Raw genomic sequence first — 19,114 nt, forward strand, 5'->3', positions numbered from 1 at the left:
GAACCCCCTTCAACGTAGGCCGACCGAATAGGGGGCCGCGCCAAGGAAATAGAGGGAGCAAACGACCATAGGCAGCAGCAAGGTGAAGCTAACCAAAACATTCACACGCCACAAGGTGGAAACGGAAGTTCCAGCACTGATTTTTCTTTCTGCAGCTTCTCTGGCTCTCTCGCGAAGACCGCCCACCCCCGCCTCTATAGAACCCGTCTGTCTTGTAAAGCGGCTACGCGTGACACCGAGGCTCAAACGCCAGCACACGTGAAAAGAGCATTAGAGGTTTCCAATAGAAGTAAACGCATCGTCAGCCGGCCCTGTGGCGCCTTTTGTTGCTTCGTAGGGCGGAGAGGAGGCGCTGTCTTCTCTCCCTATCGCACGTCTTCTGCCTACTTTTTTTTCTTTTGGTGTGTGTGTGTGTCTGTGTTTGTTTGCGCTGCCCTCTTCATCTCCCACTTCTTTTTTTTTTCTCCCTTTTCGAGGGAGGCCTGCTGGCCCTAATCCATTTGTGAAGCACTTGTTCAAAGCTTGCACGTGGGCTTGCCCTCCGCTGAACTTTACCGTGACATTTACGCCTCTGACTTCCCCCCTTTTTTCTCGTTTTCTTTTTTTTCCTGTCACTTCGCTCTCCTTGCGACGCTGCGCGTCTGCTTCTGTACTCATCGCGCACTGCTTGCTTGCTCGTTCTTCCGCTCCCTCTTTTTCGTTGTTGTTGTTGGCTCTCGCCCCCGTTTTTCTTTGCCGCTGCTCAGTCTCTCTCTCTATAGCTGCCGCTCATCTGCTTCCCGACTACCCTTCATTCATCCTTCCCACTTCCCGAAAATTTCACCACCTCTGCCTTCTCTCTGTCTCCCCTCTTGCTCGGGCGTCTCGCAGCTTCGCTGTCTTCGCTAGTGACTTCTATCGGTGTAACGCACGCTCTGCGCGTGCGTCTCTGCCCCCGTCTTGTGTAGCTGCGCGTGTTGTGCCTGAGGTCCTTGCGACTCTCGCGTTTCCTTTTGCGTTCCTTTCGTTGCCTGATTGGATGCGGTTGTGCTCCACTGCTAGCTGTCGGCGCACCTCTCTCGTTCTCCGTGTTTATCTATTCATTGTCCTTTCTCTTCTCTCTTCTCTCCCCCTTTTTTCTCGTGTGTGGCTGTGCCGTCGCTGACTTCGCCTTTGTTTCGTCTTTTTCTCCTCCGGATCTGTGTTTCCTTCTCTCGTACCGTATTTGCTCTCCCCCGCTCTTTTCTTTCTTTTTTTCTGGGCTCGCTGTTTTTCATTGTTCGCGCTCTTCTCCTCCTCTTCGTCATCCCTCGCCTCTCTCCTTGTGATTCTGTGCGGGCGCCCCCCTCCCTTCTCCTGCCCTCCCCTCCTCCACCCGACCGGCTGTGTTTCTCAGCTTTAGCTGTGATTCCCGTTACAGTGACCTCCTCTCTTCTTCGCCTTCTTCTTCCCCTCTCCCCGCCCCGCGCCCCCTTCTGAGCTGCCCATTTTCCCTTTCTCCCGCCCCCCCTCTCTCTCTCTCCTTCTCCCTCACATCTCTTTGCGAGTGCGTCTGTTCCACCTCTTTTTTTTCCTCTGTTTTCCCCTTTTTCTTCACCTCTTTTGCCCTGCGCGCAGTACCGACGGCTTCGTAGTTTACTTTGGAGGTTTCCCATTTCGCGTGTTGTATCGGCTTCGACGTCGCCGTCGCCTCTTTTTTTTTTTGCGCATCTGCTACCCTGCCCTGCCTCTCTTCTTTCCCCTTTCTTTTTTTATCCCCTGCTCGCTCCTCTTTTCTGTGTGAAAGAGAGTAGAAAGGGTAGGGAGGACGAGGACGGCTCCCTCTTGCGTATCCATACAGGCAGAACGAGGCCTCTGCCCACCAGCCGACGGAGACACGCTGATTTGTGTATCTTTACCCGCCCCGCCCCGCCCTCTCTCTCTCCGTATTGCTTGCTGGGAAAGAAAAGGGAGGCGGCTACTGCATCGAAAGTTTATATGCCACCTGCCCTTCTTTTCTTCCTCCACTGCGGTGCTTCTCTCTCCCACGCGTGCCCTGTTTGCGAGTGTGTCTAGTCGTTCTGGTTCATCTTCCGCTCTCCTGCGTCTTTGAATTTTGTTTGACGACACTTATTTTTTTTTCGGTTTGCCGCACTGCCTCTCGGAGCTTTCTAAAGGCTCTGCGAGAGAGAAGACACCGCACACGCACACGCACACGCCAGCAGCGAAAAGCCGAGACACACATCCCCACGCGCTGGAGGAAGAGGAGGGGTGGGTGGGTGGGGAATAAGCAACGGAAAAGAGGAGTGGAAGCAATTCAACAACCGTAGAGACTATCTGCCTCTACGGCCGCTTTCTTCTCTCCCCCTTTCCCGCCGGTGATCCTTTCTTTTTTCCTTTGTCAGTGCCTCTCATTCTCCTGCGGACTCCGAGCTACTCACGTATAGGCGCCGTGGGGACGGAGAAGGAAAACCAAACACAAAAGGAAAGGAGCACGTTTGAAAGGAATACCTCCCCCCTCTCTTTCTCTCAGCGAAAAAAAAGCACGAAAAGAGACGTAGTCGCTCTTTACTCTGTCGCCCCCCTTTACTGGCCCTCTCGCCCCCTCCCCCCACCTTCATCTCTCTCTCTCCCTCCTTTCTATTGTACCTGTCTTTGGGTGGTTGTCTTCGTTGGGTACCCCCACCCCCATCCCATCTTTCCCGTCACCCTTTTTTTCTTCTCCATTGTTTCTTTGTTTTTTTTGCGCCCCTTTTTCACCCCTTCCCCTTTGCTCTGGCCTGCTCTTTTAGTCGTCTCCCGCTTGCATATCGCAGCACCTCTTCATCGTTTGGTTTGGTTAATTGTGCCCCCCCTCTTTTTCGATCTATCTGCAACATTAGAGTGTGGGGAGTGGGCTACCTCTCTTTTTTTCCCCCATTCCAACCCCATCGCCATTGTGCGCGTACCCTGCTCTTCCTCCACCCTCTCTCTTTTCCTTTTTTCTTCCCCCCTCTTCTACCTCCTTTTCTCGCATTTCTTCCACAACGCCTGGCTGCCCCTTCTGCACTTCTCCAGCTGAGCCCCTCTTTGCGGCGTGGCTAGCCTGCGCGCGTGTGTGGAGGGGCAGCTGCAAACGGCCCTAACCCTCTAAACCGTTGTGCGCCTCGGTCAGTTAACCGAGGTGGCAGACTTCTCCGAGAAAAGGGCCGTAAGAGGGGAAAGAAAGAGGCATCTGTACGGGGTGCGGCCCCTGCTGCTGCCTGCTCATCACACACCATTGCCCTCCTCCCAAGCAGCAGCGATGAGCAGCAGTAAGGTAGCGCTGTCGGCGAAGCCCCGTGCCCTTGACGAGCGGCAGAACTCTAGCGCCGGTAGAACATCTACGCCGCTCACAAGAGCAACGCCATCGGCCTGGTCCTCGAAGCCGAGTGCACTGCGGGACGCCGCCGAGCCCGCAACGCGTCTCATGAAGCCTCTTTCAAGCAGCGGCACTGCCAGCCGCCTTGTCGACGATGCCGGGGACACATGTGGCCCGGTGCATGAAGGGGCTCATGTGCTCTCTGCGTGCCGTGCCGGTGGTTTCCGCCAGCACAGTCAGAATTCTTCTCCTGCCCCGCTGCTGCTGGCGTCGCCGTTCCCATCATCCATCTCCGCACTCGACGCTACCGCTCGCACAGCCCATGGCTACATGGGACTGCGTCGTACTAATCCTCCCGATCATCACGGATGCGACCGCAGTCAGGGCCGAAGCAGCGACCTGAGCATCGGCATCTCCGCCGCTGATGTGGAGGATGCCGCGGACCAGGCCAGCATCCGTGATGACCTCGCTGGGGGGACCACGCAAGCCAGCCCTCGCGCCCCGACCGTGCCCATTCTCCCACGGCACCCTTTGAGCTCTCAGCAACCACTGCAGAGCCGACAGCAGCGCTCTGACAAGCCCCACGACTCCGCGCCAGCGGAGCTGTGCGTCAGCAGCAGCTCCATCGGCAGCTTGCTGCTCAACAACGGCATCGCAACACTGTCAGCGGCCGGTAGCAACAGTGCAGGTGGGAGCGGAGGAAGCCGCCATCGCCGCAGCACGTCAGGAGCCGGTGGAGGCGGTGGCGAGAGCGCCTCTTCGCCAGCTTCGCGTAATCTTCAACCGCCGGCAAATCACAGCCATGTGAACCTGTTCGTGCGCGACTTGCCGCCAGAACTGAACGAAGAAAAACTGCGAGCAATGTTCACCCCGTTCGGCGACATCGTCAACTCGGCCATCATGCGCAACATTCACACCGGCGTCAGCCTCGGTACCGCCTTCGTGCGGTTTGCGAAGCACGAGGAGGCGATGCACGCCATGGAGGCCTTTTCGGGTGGCCGGTGTGTGACGGGGACGAAGCGTGTGACAGTGCAGTGGGCCCGCCGGGAGCACGACAAGGCCCCTTCCGGAGATGAGCGGCGCAAAATGCGGAAGCTGTTCATTCGTAATGTGCCAAAGGACGTTACGCAGGAGATGCTCGCGGCCCTCTTTAGTCAGTATGGCCCAGTGAAGTCCGTCAGCACCCATCGTGACACAGCAGCCGCGAGCGCTGTTACGCATTCAGGCGGTGGTGTTGCCGCCGCAGCGATGGAGGCGGACGTTGCATACCACTCTGGGCATGACAGCGCTGCCGCCGGTGCCAGCATCGATGACCGCCGCATCGCGTTTGTGACCTTCGAGATGGAGGGCGTGGCCGAGCAGGCGACCGCGGCGGTGCACAACACAATGCCGTTCGCTTCTTGCCAGGGCATTCCACTCATGGTGAAGTTGGCGGAGGACACCCCTGTGCGGCACAATGCTCTCAACAGCAGCGGCACCAGATTCAACAGCATTGGCGCTGCAAACGGGGGCAGTGGGAACGGGAATGTGACCCATCTCTCCCAGAACGGCAGCGTGGGCAGCGGCGGTAGCGTCGGTGAGCACCATTCTACCCTTGTTAGCAGCGTCCCCAACAATAGTGCGCTGAGCTGGTCTGACTTACCCATATCTGATTACCTTTCCACTCCGATGACGTCGCCGCCTGCTGCGCAATTGCATGGCTCCACTGGACTCACAATGGCGCCTGGAGGCAACCGAGGTATGCCACTGGTATGGGGTGAGACGCCGGGCGCCAGCGCCGGCCGCAATATACCACGTGCCCCGCAGGACGGTAGCGTCGCCCCGGTGGTCTTGCTGCCGCGCTCCTTTGCCGGAACGAAAGGCGCACCTGCGTCACCAAGCGGAACACCGACGTACGCCGGTCTGTCACCAGTTCAAAGCAGCTCGGCAGTGCTGCCGTACGCTCTGCAGGGCATGGCGAACGCACCACCACCGCAGCAACCCGTTCAGAGCCTCACAGCATTGTCGGCGCCATCAACGTCTGTGTCGGTGCCGACTGTCGCCCCCCAGCAGACGGGGAGCTGCAAAGCTGCCGACTCAATGCTCGACGGAACGCAGGCGCTTGCCAGCGCGGCGTCCGTGGGGCTGAGTAGCGGATCGTACAATGTACAGGGGATGTGCAGCGGCCCCACGGACCCGATCGGTGTATCGGGCGGCGACTATAGCGGCTGCTTCTCCCTTTCATCTTACGATGCACAAGAGCTGCACACGATGCTGCAGCAGTACGGTAGCAACCTCGCCGTCGCTAACCGCCCCACTGCACAGCCGCCACTACTGTCGAAGCAGCCCTCTGGGCCAATCCCAGGTGCCAACAACCGCCCTCACGCGAGCAGCGGCAACAGTCACAGCAACCAAAGCGCCTGCCCAGGCGGGCCGGTCTATCAGGTTTTGCGCACCTACACAGGCGCCCCGCCGCGCGATGGAGTGACTAGTCCACCTCTGCCACCGTCAGCGCACACTCCCTTCACAACACCGCTCAACAACACATCTTTTCAGTCTTCTAGCTCAAAGGGCTTATCGCTTCCGCAGCCTCGCTCCGGCGCAGTGCAACAGCCCAAACAGCAGCAGCAGCCTGCTTCAGCGGAGTCTGACGGTAGTAACATGCCGAGTAGTGGCCACGCCCCAACGCCATATCGATTCATTCCGCAGCCACGCAGCAATGCTGGCTTCATTACCTCGGTGCCCCTCAGTAGGTCTGCCGCTGCTGCTGCCGCCTCCGCTGCTGCTCTCGCGCCTTCGCCCGCCGGCCTTCAGCGCGCCAACACGTTTCCACCAGACGCCTGCCTGCCTTCGTCTACAGCAACGCCGCAGAACCGAGTCACTCGAGGGCCGCTGCCCAGTGCCAGCACATTCTTCACCGCTGGTGGCGGTGGCGCTCATTCAAAGAGCAGCGGCGCAGCCTCTCGTCGTTTCGTGCCGGAGGAAGAGAGCGTCGCGATTAGTGGCGCGATGAGCCTGCGCCATGGCCCACGGGCGACTTCTTCGTCATTGCACAGCATTCGAGGTGGGACCAGTGGTGGCCGGGGCTGCAGCTTTAGCGCCAACAGTCTTGGTGCTGCCTCCGGCACGCTGTCCGCCCCGGTTAATTGTGAGTTCGCGCCCTCGGTTGCCGGCGACAGTACGAATGACTTCCAGACCGATGAACGCACGGGCATCCTTGGCTTCGGCTCTCTAGGTAGCCACGGTGCACCCGGCGCAATGGACGCTAGAGGTACCTCGACGATAAAGTTCACTGCCGCTCCGCCACCGCCAGGCCGCTCGCCTGTGCCGCATGCATCGTCTAGGCGCTTCTATTCTGAGCTGAAGCAGCCCGTCACGGCAGCAGTAACATCGCCAACGTTCACGACAGCACCGTTGATGGCCGCGGCCGCTAAGATGCTGTTAACAGAAGACAGTGCGCTAACAGCGGACGAGACGAATGCCTTAGACGGCCGGGCTCACACCGCAGACAACACGTGCGCTGCCAAGTCGAACTACCATACCTCGTATACCGCGAAGGTAATGGGGGCAGCCAATGGCAGTGGCCCACCGTTATGCGGTGCGACCAGTGGTGTCAGCAGCAGCAATGTCAACATGAGCGACACTCAGAGCTCCCCCGACGCAGTTCGCGACCGGCTGAACAGCCCTGCGCCAGCCGCAACTGCTTCTTACGGCAGGCCCTCCTCGGCATTTCGCAAGAGCGGCTATCTGGGCGATGCGCGCCCCCGCTCCCTCTCTCTCGGGGGAGCTGGTTTCCTCGGCAACGGCCTTCTTTTCCAATGGGAAGGCACTTCGGCCGAGATGAGCGGCCTTGCCGAGAGGAACCACTCCACCAGCGCAGCCAGGGCCGCATCTCAGTCGTCCCTCCTCTGCAACGGTCCTGGGCGCTGCAACGAGCCCACAGGGGTTTGGGGAACGATTTCGATACCCTCTGAGCCGCGGACGGAGGATCTCATTGCACTCGCAGATACGCCGAAGGCCGCCTCTGCATCGAACATGCAGTCGCAGCCCGAGACCAGCGCCTACTGGAGTACGGTGCCGATGCGAGATACGACAAAGCTCGTTTTGGGCGGTGCTGGCGGCAGCGGCGAGATGGAAGCGACTGCCCATCAAACGCCATCAACCGCGACGTCCACACCAATGGATCTGAGTCACCGCAGCACCGCCAGGGCACTGCCAGGCGTGACTGCGCAGCCACCGTCGCGACATACCCTCCCTAACGACGAGGACGAGAGTTCAAGAGGCTGGATTGTATACCCGGACTTTCAGCTCAACCTCAGTTTGCCCCTTGGGCCCAGCAACGAGTCCAAAAAGAGTGGTGGGGTGATGGGGAGTGGTTGCGAGAGCGGTAGCAGCCCCGAGGGTGTCGACCATCTTCTCTACTCGCAGCATTTTGGCAACGGGATGGACAACCTGTACAATCTCATGAGGTTCACCGACGCCTCTTACTAATCCCAGTTTGGCCACGTCCCCCTTCGCGGCTAAGGTTGTCGACAGCCGCTTATTTACGGCGTCCTCCACAAGTTACGCGCGCGCGCACACACACACACGCAAAAAGGAATGGTCGACTGGACATGTCACCGAGCATCACAATGCACATATGCGCTGTGTTGTCCACGGAAGCGAAGAAACACACACGCACACACATACATACACAGGCACATATGTGAGTGTAGACATGGCAAGCGGCGCAGCGCCAATGCACATGCATCTCTCATTCGCTGCTATGGGGCGTTCACGCCGTGCACTCAGTTTTCTATCCTCAACTTTCCCAGCTTTTCCCTCGACTGCGCGCGCCCTTCAGCATACACACACACACCACCACCACTTCCACACGCATACACAACCGCACATCAACGCTCCCCATCGACGATGCGACATTCATGACGAGCAGCTGCCAGATCAAGGAAGCCTTTTTCATTTGGTAGAGCGACTTGCGAGCCGTTCTGGCCACCCAAGCAGGCGCGGTTTGCAAGCAGCTCCTGAGTGGGTACCCAGCAGAGTCGGCCTTGGGAGACGGATGCAGCCCTGCAATGCCCTCTTGCCCCCAGTGCCCCTCAATGACGGGCGCGAGCCCCAAACATCCCCTCCTCCATGCTCGCCAGACCCCCCCTCCCCCGACACTTGGGCCTGCTGCTATTGGCTATGAGGGGCGTCCATCCTGGCGCGGCGCCCGACGCCCCCCCTCCCCCATCTCCAGCGCCGAGCTTGCAGGCGGTGAGGCGAGTACGCGCATCTCACTGGCACTGCGCGGGTCTTCCCCGCGGCGTGTCTGCCGCTGCCGCCCTGTCGCGGCGCATGCGGGCAAGGCACCCAGGACTCGCTCCCCAGCCCACGTCGCCGTCGTGACGCAGGCGCCAAGAGCGGGGTGTGCGAGCGTCGCCGGCACGGTGTATCGCACCCAAACAGGGCCCCCGCGGCCGAGAGGGGCAGGGGCGATTGGCGAACAGGGCGCGAGGAAGCCTGCACCAGGCAACGCCGACGTGCGTGCGCGCCGACGTGTGCGGCATCCCCGGCGTCCGACCAGGTGCGGCGACACGGCGAGTCCCCTCCCCCTCCCCAGAATCGCGGCGGCGAGCCGTCCAGGCTCGGATGTGTGGCGTCTCCAGAGCGCATTAGGGGATGCAGCGGCTGTGCGCGGCTGGGGGCGAGGCACGGCATGGCACGGGGGCTGTCGGCGTGCCCTGGCCTGGCGCTGGTCGGCATCCGCCCTGGCGGCCCTCGGGCGTGCGCCTGGGCCGCCGCCTTTGTGCTTGAGCGTGCCCGCTGCCCGCGTGGGTGAGGGCGTGCAGCCCGACCGAGGCCCGTTTTGCGCTGGTCGGGCAGCAGGCGTCCGCGGAAAGGTGTGGGAGGGGGCGGTGGAGGAGCCGTTGGGCCGCATGGGCCGATTCAGCGGCAGGAGAAGGGGGCGCGCCCTGGACGGCGGAGACGTGTTTGCTGTGATGCAGCTCGTTGATATGTGTATGTGCTTGTTGTCAATGAGAGGAGGGAATGCGGCTGCACTATTTCAGATATCCAGTGTGCGGTCGCTGCTGTTTTGATGGGGTTGCGGGAGGTGACTGGTTTTGTTTTTGACGTCGAATGTTTTTCTGTTTGGATATGTCAGTCGCGTATGGCGGAAAGGCGGTGTGTGACAGCGCGCGGTGACGTCGTGGCCGTCGGTCTCGCGTCTTTTCTTGCTTTGGAATTTCCTTGGCGCTGTCACGTGTTGCATCTTCCGTATGCAACCGATTCTGTCTCGCTTTTGGTTGTAGGGCTTTTCGGCGCGGCTGCACTCTGCATCGGCGAGGTCGCCAAGGCGCTGGAGAAGAGGAACGAACGATGGGCGGCGCGGGAGTGCTTTTTTCGTTCTACTTCGTTTCTCTGCCTGCATGGTGGGCGGGGCTTTCCCTACCCTGGGCGCTTGGGTGCCTGGCACACCTCCTCCCCTTTGCTTAAGTGCACAGCGACGATGCGCGCACTTGTGGTGAAGATGTGTTTGCAAGGGAAGTGATGGTAGAAAAAAGGCTCGATGCGGGCGTGATCGCGAGGGGGATGAAGATCCAAAATGTCACAAGGCGCTGCACCAATGGAATGCTAACGTCGGCGTCAGTATTCGCCGAGAAAAAGGCGCTCGATGAGCCGTGGCTTGGGTCAGGCCTCGCCTTTTCTCGTCCCGCGTGATGGGGGTCTCTCCTTCCCATTCATTTTATTCATCCACGTCGAGGAACTCTTCTGCCTGTGGTCCTTCGTTGCTGAGAGGATGCTGATAAGGGACGCCGTCCTCCCAGTATCCCTTTCAGCAGCTTTTTTACCTGCTATCTGCTGAGTTTAGCTCAGTTTTTTTTCTTCCGAGCAGCTCTTTTACATTCCCCTGTTCTTTTTTTTCTCTTCTCCCCTTTGGATTATCCCTTTTCTCCTCTCCCTCTCCGCGCCCTCTGGGAGAAGGAGGGGAGAGATGGAGAGAAGGGGGAGCACAGGTGTGTGTCTGTGAGGGGGGCACTTGGCAGCGGCCTTCCCATCCCTCCCCAGTTCGAAAGGAAAGGGCGATGATGAAAAAGCGCAGCAACTTTTATTTTTGTGGAAGCATTCGAACTGTTCACATCAGTTACTGTATTCACAATGCCGGGAATCGCCGACAGCGTCGAGGTGCCTCTTGTGACGTGCTGTTGGACCTTGCTGTCCTCTTCCGCGACGAGGGCCTGCTCCGTGGTGCGCATGGAGGATGTTAGGGTTTCGAAGGGCCCCACAAAGGGGCTGAGAAGGAGACGCGTGACTTCGCTCCTCTCTTATCTCCGTGGCACCTTTTGCGTGTTTGTGCTCGATGCCTCTTCGCACCCCGTTAAAGAGCGATCTTGCGCGTACGTGAGCAAACATGCAATGCTTTCTGGCGTTGCAACCCTTTTCCTTTGGTGTGCCCAGAGCCCGTATCTCTTCGAGGCACTTCTGCACGCCGGCGTCTGCAGCCAAGCGCGCCCCTCCAGCCCCCACCCTCTCTCGTTCCTCCCCTCATTCATCGCTCTCTTTACCCTCTCCCCTTTCCCTCCCTCGCTGACGCCGTCTCCTTTCATGATGAAAGTCATCGTGCGAGTTGTCTTTGGCAGCATTCGCAGGAGAGGTACTAAGAAAAAAAACAAAGAAGAGACAGCGGTCACGAAAACTTCCTTTCACGGGGTCACTTAGGGCAGGGGCAGGTCAACAGAGTGCCGTCACGCCTTCGCATTTATTTTGTGCTTATTTGCCTCTCGTGTGTCGCCGCTGCGCTGACTCGCGCCCTACGGCGACCTCTCTCTGTTCTTCTGTTTTCGCGTGGGCGCCTACATACAGACATACATATATATACATAGACATATATATATATGCGTGTGTATTTGTGTGTGCCCCCCTCTCTCTCCTTGAGCCTCCTGTGCAGCGGCGACGGACTAACAGCCAACCGCAATATATACCTTCGTTCTTGCTTCGCTAGCGCCAAATCAATGCCGCGCGTCAAAAAGCCTCGCAACAAGGGGGTCACCTATAAGCTGGTGCCTCGCTCATACGGCGATGCAGATGGCGCAGACCAAGGCCCTTTGTGGGTGAGCGAGACGGAGTTCTATCGCCAGCATCAAGGCAGCGCTCCTGCCAACGATGACGACACGGTACGGCGTCAGTTCAACCTGTACGCCGTCGCTGCAAACGCCGAGTTCGATGATGAGCGTTGTCGCTACTCTGCAGTGGAATATGGGGGTGAAGTGGGTTGCGCTGACGACGCCACTGAGGTGCACGCGCAGAAGAGGGAGTGGGCAAACGAGCGCGACGACGGAGAGGGTGAATGGGACGACGAGTACGAGGAGGAGGAGGAGGGGGAGGGGGAGGGGGTCGACGATGACTGGGAGGACAGAGGGGAGGATGAAACCCCACACCTGCAAGCTCCCAAGTCGAAGGCTGCGCCCGCGCTAGCTTCTGCTGCTCCCCCAGCGCTAGTAGGCAGCTGCTCGTTGGCGCCAGCCACTCGCCTGAGCGGAGAAAGAGGTGATAGGAATAGTGTCAGTGGTGAGGAGGAGGAAGAGGTGGAGAAGCTTTTCGATGATGAGGTGGAGTGCGAGGTGACGGACGACTTCCTGCGCCAGCTTGTCTTTGGCAGCTGCGACAACGGCGGGGGCAAAGAAGGCGGTAGTGATGTCATGATGGACGACGGCATCGATGACGACTGGAACGGACTCGACGAAGAGGATGGAGAGTTGTGGCGGCTCCTCACGGAGGATGAGAAGGCAGCCATCAAGGCCGCACACCAACGTGGCACGGCACGACGACGCCGCGTTGTCGCTCCCGTGGATAGCGCGGAGGGCGGGCCCAGTCGCACCCACGCGGCCGACGGGACGGAGTATCCCGCGCACGACACCACCCAGCGGGCCTTGGACCGGCAGTTCACAGAGATGATGCGCGAGTTCGACGCCGATGCGCGACTCAACGACGCTTACACGGATGACCCACGTACTCATGGCGCACTACCCATGGACAATTACCTAACTGCCTTGGAAGAGTTTCTCCTGAGCAGGGCCGGCATCGACGTGGAGACGGCAGAGCCACACAGAAACAAGGGTCTCATTCAGCAGATCAAGTATCTCTCGCACCACGTCGGCGCCTTCGACTCAGATGCTCGCGGTGTGTATAGGACGACAGTGCTACCTGAGAAGCATCAGCGCTTTGCGGAGGAGTTTCAGAAAGGCACTGAAGAGATCCGCCGTGCCGCGCGCATGCGTGTGGCCCGGCGCAACGCTGCGGCTGCTAGTGCCTCAGCGAGCTCGTCGCCTGAGAAGCCGGCAGTCCGGTCGCCGACACCGGAGAAGGACAGCACCGCCGAGAAAGAGGAAGAGCTGGTTGTGATGGAGGTGAAGCCTAAGGCGTATCAACTGGATTGCGAGACGGCCGTCAGCATGTGCTCGACGTACTACAACCAGCCAAACGTGATTCAAGCACCACGCCACTCTGCGCAGGCGCGCAGGGCGAGGAAGGCGTCAGTGTCGCGTCGTGGCGGCGAAGCAACAGGCGGAGAGGCCGAGCGCAGCGCTGACCATCGTAGCGGCGATGGTGACGGCACCTCTGGCACGGCAGTGGTGAAGGGGAACCTCCTCAGCTCCGGGGCCACACCGAGCAGCAGCAGCAGCAGTAACGCCGCCGCTGCTACCATCAACGGTTCTGCGAAGAGGGAATGCAAAAGGGTGCAGGTGCGCGAGCCGACCTCCGACTCGGACAGCGAGGATAGGGCGAAGTCGCCCCGAGTACGCGATTGCGCCGATTTCGTGCTCACGGTCCGTCGCAAGGACGAAACCAAAGAAGAGAAGAAGATGCGCCGGCAGGCTGTCAAGGCTGCCCAACGCGAGCGTCGGCAAGCGAAGAGCGCCCTCAAGCACACCTATAAGGAGGTGGAGTCGGAGGAGGTGAAGCGGTCGGCCGCCTCGCAGGCAGCGCGCCGAACTGTTCACTTTCTGTAGGGACGGGAGGAGAAGAGTTGCGGGACTTCCCGTACTGCTCACGGAGCGCTGGGCACCCTGTGCATGCAGATGTGAGGGTGACCGAATTTTGGTATCGAGACGGGTAATACATCGACTGGCGCATCTCTTTTTTTTTGTCCCTCTCTTAAGTGGTTTGAGTTAAGCCAAGAAACAGTAATGCAGACCTAATTCAATGCGGCAAGCCTGAAAGAGTGAGTGAGAGAGGAGTTGAGGAGCAGGAGTGAAGAGCTTGTGCGTGCCCGTGTGATAGACTGTTCGATGCCGAGTACTTCTCTTCCCCCTTGGGCGCTTTCTCTAAAAAAAAGCGTAAAGACGATTCGTGCGGAGGGCTTATGCGTCTGAAAAAAAAAGGAGGCGAGGGACGCAATAGCGACAGCGATGCAGCGTATATGTGCTGCTACTGGCGCTGGCACAGATGCCCTTTTTATCAAAGGGGGGCGAAAGGAGTCTCTGTGTTGGGCGAAGAAAGGCCCCCATACCCCTCGGAGTCGACGGAGATCAGAGGGAAAAGGTGATGAGTCCGGCTTCGGTCTCTTGTCTTGCATGCTTGACCGATGCCGAAGGCGTCGAGCGAGCGTGAGTTTGCGAAGCAGCAGCGTTGGATGCCTTTCGCTTTTCCCCCCTCGCAGGAAGAGGACCCCTTGCTGTCGCATGTGCTGCTGCATTGCTTTCCATCTTGACACATGCCGGACTCGATTCTATCGTCCTCGGCCGCGCCGTGCTCGTGTGCTGCGCACTTTATTCTTCCCCAACCTCATCATAATGTCCCCCCTCCCTCGCGTACTCCTTGCCTTGGTGAATCCATTTCAAAAGAGGTAACCCTCCAACGACTGCAGTACCCACGTCTGGAACGCTACTCCCCCCCTCCACCACCACCACCACACACACACACACACCTACACACTTCTCAGTTTCCCGACCCCTTCCCGGAGTTCACACATTTTCCTCTCTTCCTCTGTCTCTCCGCTCAGTACACACATATATAACGAAAACGGCAGCTATCCTTTTTCTCTCTCCTGGCCTTTGGATATTCCTCTCGACCCCTCGTAGAGCACTGCCCTCTTCCCAGGATCCACACTGACGGAGTTCGCATTGCCGTGCTGCCCTTTTTGAAGTTCGTGTTCCCATCATTGGCTGTAGAGGAAGAAGCGAGAAAACGGTCACACGCCAAAGTGAGCGAGCAGGCAGGCCCCCGAAAGCAATCGTCTCGGCCTCAACGTAGAACGCAAATCTTACTTGCGAACGCTGTACCGGCGTGTAGGGTAAATCTCTTTTTGTTTTCCCGGCTTGCCAGCGTGCTTTTTGGTGCTGTGCCCGCGCGTGCGCTGTTTCTTTTTTTGTGTGTGTGTGTCTGTGTGAAAGTGAGAGACACCCTTGACACGAATCCGTCCGGCCAACCCACTCCGCTCCCTCCCCCTCTTTCACCTGCCCACTTTCCCCGTTGTTAGTCCCTTTCTCGTCACTTTCTCTGCCGCTCTGCGCCGCTTTCTCTCAGAAAGCATTTGCCTCTGGGCCTGCGCGTGTACGTGTATGTGTGCACCGCCCCACCCACACACTCCCCCCTGTTCTCCTCTACTGTTTACTCTCAGTTTCTAAATAATAACCACGGCAAGCCCACCACCACGACCCTCAGTGCCCATCTTTCTGTTTGCCCTTTTTTCGAGCGCTCCTTCAGGGCAACGCAAACTAGCGCGATCCGACGCAGGTAGACGCAAGCGCGCATTGAGGGAGCTGGGAGAGATCAAGGGAGTGAGGAGCAGGCAAAGAGCTTACCGCTTACTCTAATCGCCCCCCCCGATACGCTTACGCACAGAGATAGGCAGAGTGAAGACAGACGAAGCTGCGAAGAAGAAAAAAAGGCGTACAAAAGCAACCGTACCGACTCCATCGACCACAATAACAGCGACAACGACCAGAAGAAGAGCGATCGAACCACTTGTGTGCGACGTGTGTGTATTACTTACCGTGTGTTTGCCTTGGTGTATCTGTGCCCTTCTCTGCTTCGCTCTTTCTTTTCTTTTGCTGGCTTTTCCTTCCAGGGACGTTACGGCCTCTCCTTCTCTCACTCGTTCTCGCTTTTCCCGTTTTCCTTTCGGACTTGCTCACTCGCTCGTTGTGCACACCTCCTCCCCCCTCCCCCAATCTCTTCCCTTCTCCTCCTTCCCCTTCTCTCGTTCTCCCTTTCCACCCCCGCTCTTCTCCAGCCCAATCGATTCCATTGTGCTGTTTTTGCCCTTTTTTCTCTCTCTTTGCCCTCTTCACCCTCATTAAGTTTGTCGTTTCTTTATTTTTTTCTTCTCTTGTTCTGTCACCGCTTTCGTGTCCGCCATCGCCGCCCCCTCCCCCCTTCCCTCTCGCGCTATCCCATTTTTTGTGTGCTGTATTCCTCTGCGAACACACAAGGGACAGCAAACACGGACCCCACCCTCCCTCTCCCTTGGCTACACACGCACTGACGCCACTTTCGCGTCCTTCTCGATCTCCTCTCCACCCCTTCGCTCTACCTTTTCTTTTCTCGTGCTTTCTCACGTGTTTGTCTCCCTCTCTCTCTGTACGCCTCCGCCACTCGCCTCTCCTTTCTGCTTCTGCCCTGAAGTCCTTGCCCACAAGCTCCGCGCCTTCCACCTTGCCAAAAAGCAACCATGCCCCATGAGCCAGAGAGCATCTCCAGCGCGCACGGCTCCGGCAACGTCGCGCCGCAGGTGCACAGCCCCTGCCACTCTGTATCCTCTGCCATCCCGGTCGCCAACGGCCTTCTGTCAACGGGTCTCACAAACTCGTCGTGCTCGGAGCACCCGTTGAGCGAGTCAAGTGGTGGCGTCTTGGCGCAGCCACACATCTCCGGTAACGTGGCGGACTTCCAGACGTTTCTCGATGAGCCGGGCAATTGGGAATGGGCCATGAATGCCCTATCCGTTGAGCCGGGGCACAGTGACCGTAACATCTTCGTCTCGAAGCTGCCGCCTACCTTCAAAGACGAGGATCTACACGAGATGTTTCAGAACTTTGGCCACGTGGTGTCGGCCAAAGTGATGCTAAACGTGAAGACTGGGATCTCGAAGGAGACGGGTTTTGTGCAGTTCGAACGTTACAAGGATGCTCTGCTTGCCCGCGCCTTCTTTCGCCTTCGTGCGGCATCCTTGCCGACGACGCCTCCGATGCCAGAGGTGGTGACGCAATGGGCTCAGAACAAGCATGACGGTGGACTCTACGGCCAGCGATGCCACGAGGCGCGCAAGCTGTTCATCCGAAATGTGCCGGCGAGCATCACCCAGGTCGAGATGAGGGTGTTTGCTGGTCAGTTTGGAAATGTCAGTGACATCTCGGTGCATAGCGACACGTATGACCCCTTACCGACAGCTTCCGGGGGGCGGGGGCGACGCCTGAAGCTGACTTGTGCCGACAGAGCCGAAGGAAAGGAGACGGAGGGGGTGACGCAGAGCGCTGAAACTAGCGAGCACGAGACGATCATCTGCTTCGTTACCTATGCGGAGACCGGGGCAGCAATGCGGGCATGCAGTGAGATCCACAACACAATGCCATTCGACTCCTGCAACGGAGTGCCGCTGATGGCCAAGCTGGCGGAGGATAACAGTTCTCGTCACGCTCGGCGCCACCACGGTGCAGCGGCAGCAAATTTGGCGCCCGCCACGTGGGGTACCCGCGCGCCCCTCTGTGAGGCCAGCAGCGTCTACAGCAGTGGTGCACCGACGCCTCTCGCCAGTTCGGGCGGCTATCACCGCGGAGGTCACCAGCCTCAAATGCCGGTGTCCCAGCGCCTGCAGCAGCAGCAGCCGTGCAACGCCTCTTCTTATCACGCCACGCAGTCAAACCCACCGCCGATGCTGGCGGCGAGCTACTTGAGCTCTGACATGTCGCCTGTGCACGGCAGCCAACCATCCACTCCGCAGTACTCCCCGCAGGGTGCGCAGCGTACCCGCTTCGACATTCCGGCGCCTCGCCGAGCATTTCAGCAGCGCAGCGTCTCAGTATCTCCGACAGCGCATATGCCGCCCGGCACGGCCGTCACACCTTCCTCATCATCCATGCTCTCCACGACCATGTTACACTCCGCTGAGCCGGGGGCCCGCGCATCGGCAACACCTACATCGCCTGCGGAGCCGCTGATGTCGACTCGAGCTCGCCGCTTGCCGCTCCCGCCGGCGCTCTCCGTCGAAGCCACCACGACCCGTGGACTGCCCGTGGCCAACTCGGCCCCCGAGAGGCCCTGCCCCAGCTCACCACACTCCTCCTCTGGCGTATTTGTACAGTCTCCGCTCCGTAGCGTTGCGGAGGTTTCCGGGCAGGTGCCGCACCACTGCCAAAGTGCCGAATTTCCATCGCCAGCGGACAACTGCTCAAGCGTCTCCTACACGCCAGTGCACAACCCTTACATCCAGCAGGAGCCACCGCAGCTGTATGAGCAGCAGTACCAGCAGCAGCCCTTGTGCACGTATGACTGCGTCGTCCATAATGCGTACGAGCCAAGCGGTGACTTCTATCAGGAATTCCACTGCAGCAGCTCAGTTGGCTCAGCGGAGCCAAACTTGCACCTCACCTCGTTCTTGGCGCCATCAGAGGCAGCTCTCGACTATGGCGACTCAGTTGGCAGCGTAGCGCACAATGTCTATGGGGCTGGAGGTCGCCAGTACAGCGTGGCACCCCTCCGGCAGAGACGCATGGAGCGTCAGGGAACTACAGCGGTCTATGCAGCGGATGTTGCGCCCTCTACCGAGGTGCCGTACCTCTCGCACTGCGCTGGCTGTGGTGTGCCGCAGGCATACGCGGGCGCCAAGGGTGCGCCTTCTATGGACCCAGGCACGCAGCCAGGAGGCTGGGAGGCTAACTCGCGACAACAGACGAACTCGCGGGCGGCCTCCCCTTTCACCCGATACCCCCTGACCATGGTCCTGAACAGCAGCAGCCAGGCCACCACGCCCAGCAGCGGGGCGTCAAGGTCGATGCGATACCGTAACAATCCATACAGCATGCGCTTCGCTCATACCGCTGCTCAGGATTCCACCCTCTTCCTGGACAACTGAAGGGGGGCCGTTGCAGACACGCTTCACGGCCATGTGTGTCGGTGCGTCTGTGAGCCACTCTCCCCTTTTTCTTTCGTGGTGGGAAGGTGAGGGAGGGGGGGCTGCAGTCTTGCCTTGATGTATATATGCTCCTCCCCCTTTTCCCATTTGTTTTTGCGTGCGCGCTTTTCTATGTCGCCGGTGGGTGCCGGGACTGTAGGTGTGTTCTCGTCCATCTTCCCGTCGCGCTTGTCTTCCTCCAGATGGGGGCCGCCAGCAGGCTCGTCTTGTACGCGGCCTGGTGCGTGTGTGTGCCTCTCTCTCTCCCTTTCTCGTTTCACAGTGAGGGCGCCACCGCGCTGTTCACTGTCGCCATTTAGCCACTCTTCTATACTTTGCGTGTCCCCAACTGCTCCTCCGTGTTGCGCTCTCATCGTCATCGCTTTTGGCCTTCCAGGGCTCTTCTATCCCGCCGTCGATGCGTTGGCGTGCTCGCCCCCCCCCCCCCACACATTTTTGTCGTCCAATTTCGTATGGCCGCTACCTGCGTACCTTTTCTCCCTTGCATGTGCGTGTAAAAGGCTGTGTGCTCAGAGCAGTCCAGCAGGCGCGGGGTGGGAGCTGTTTCTTCTTTATTTCTTGTGTGTGTGTGTTTGTGTGTGAGAGGTTCATTTCAAGCGAAGCAGAGAGTGACAGCAGATGTGGGAACAAACCAAATCGAGAAGAGCCATGGCGGACGAGAGAGGCATCGGCCTACTCCCCCCTGCCCTCTCCGCGATTCTTGCAGGTGACGGACGGGATGA

General features: G+C 59.1%; 3 protein-coding genes across 3 annotated transcripts; all 3 read left to right on the forward strand.

Moving 5' to 3' along the window:
• Positions 1-3,241: 3,241 nt before the first annotated feature.
• On the forward strand, positions 3,242-7,768 carry LSCM1_04433 (uncharacterized protein; the record flags this gene model as incomplete). Its single annotated transcript, XM_067321942.1, has 1 exon — positions 3,242-7,768. The coding sequence occupies one exon, from the start codon at positions 3,242-3,244 to the stop codon at positions 7,766-7,768; it is 4,527 nt and encodes a 1,508-aa protein (XP_067177037.1).
• A 3,503-nt stretch (positions 7,769-11,271) lies between these two features.
• LSCM1_04434 (uncharacterized protein) lies at positions 11,272-13,269 on the forward strand (the record flags this gene model as incomplete). The annotated part of the gene is made up of 1 exon (XM_067321943.1): positions 11,272-13,269. One exon carries the CDS (start codon positions 11,272-11,274, stop codon positions 13,267-13,269), a length of 1,998 nt encoding a protein of 665 aa, XP_067177038.1.
• A 2,663-nt stretch (positions 13,270-15,932) lies between these two features.
• LSCM1_04435 (uncharacterized protein) lies at positions 15,933-18,332 on the forward strand (the record flags this gene model as incomplete). Its single annotated transcript, XM_067321944.1, has 1 exon — positions 15,933-18,332. The coding sequence occupies one exon, from the start codon at positions 15,933-15,935 to the stop codon at positions 18,330-18,332; it is 2,400 nt and encodes a 799-aa protein (XP_067177039.1).
• Between the last annotated feature and the right edge of the window lie 782 nt (positions 18,333-19,114).

Source organism: Leishmania martiniquensis, chromosome 29, assembly GCF_017916325.1.
Source record: "Leishmania martiniquensis isolate LSCM1 chromosome 29, whole genome shotgun sequence".
NCBI lineage: Eukaryota > Euglenozoa > Kinetoplastea > Trypanosomatida > Trypanosomatidae > Leishmania > Leishmania martiniquensis.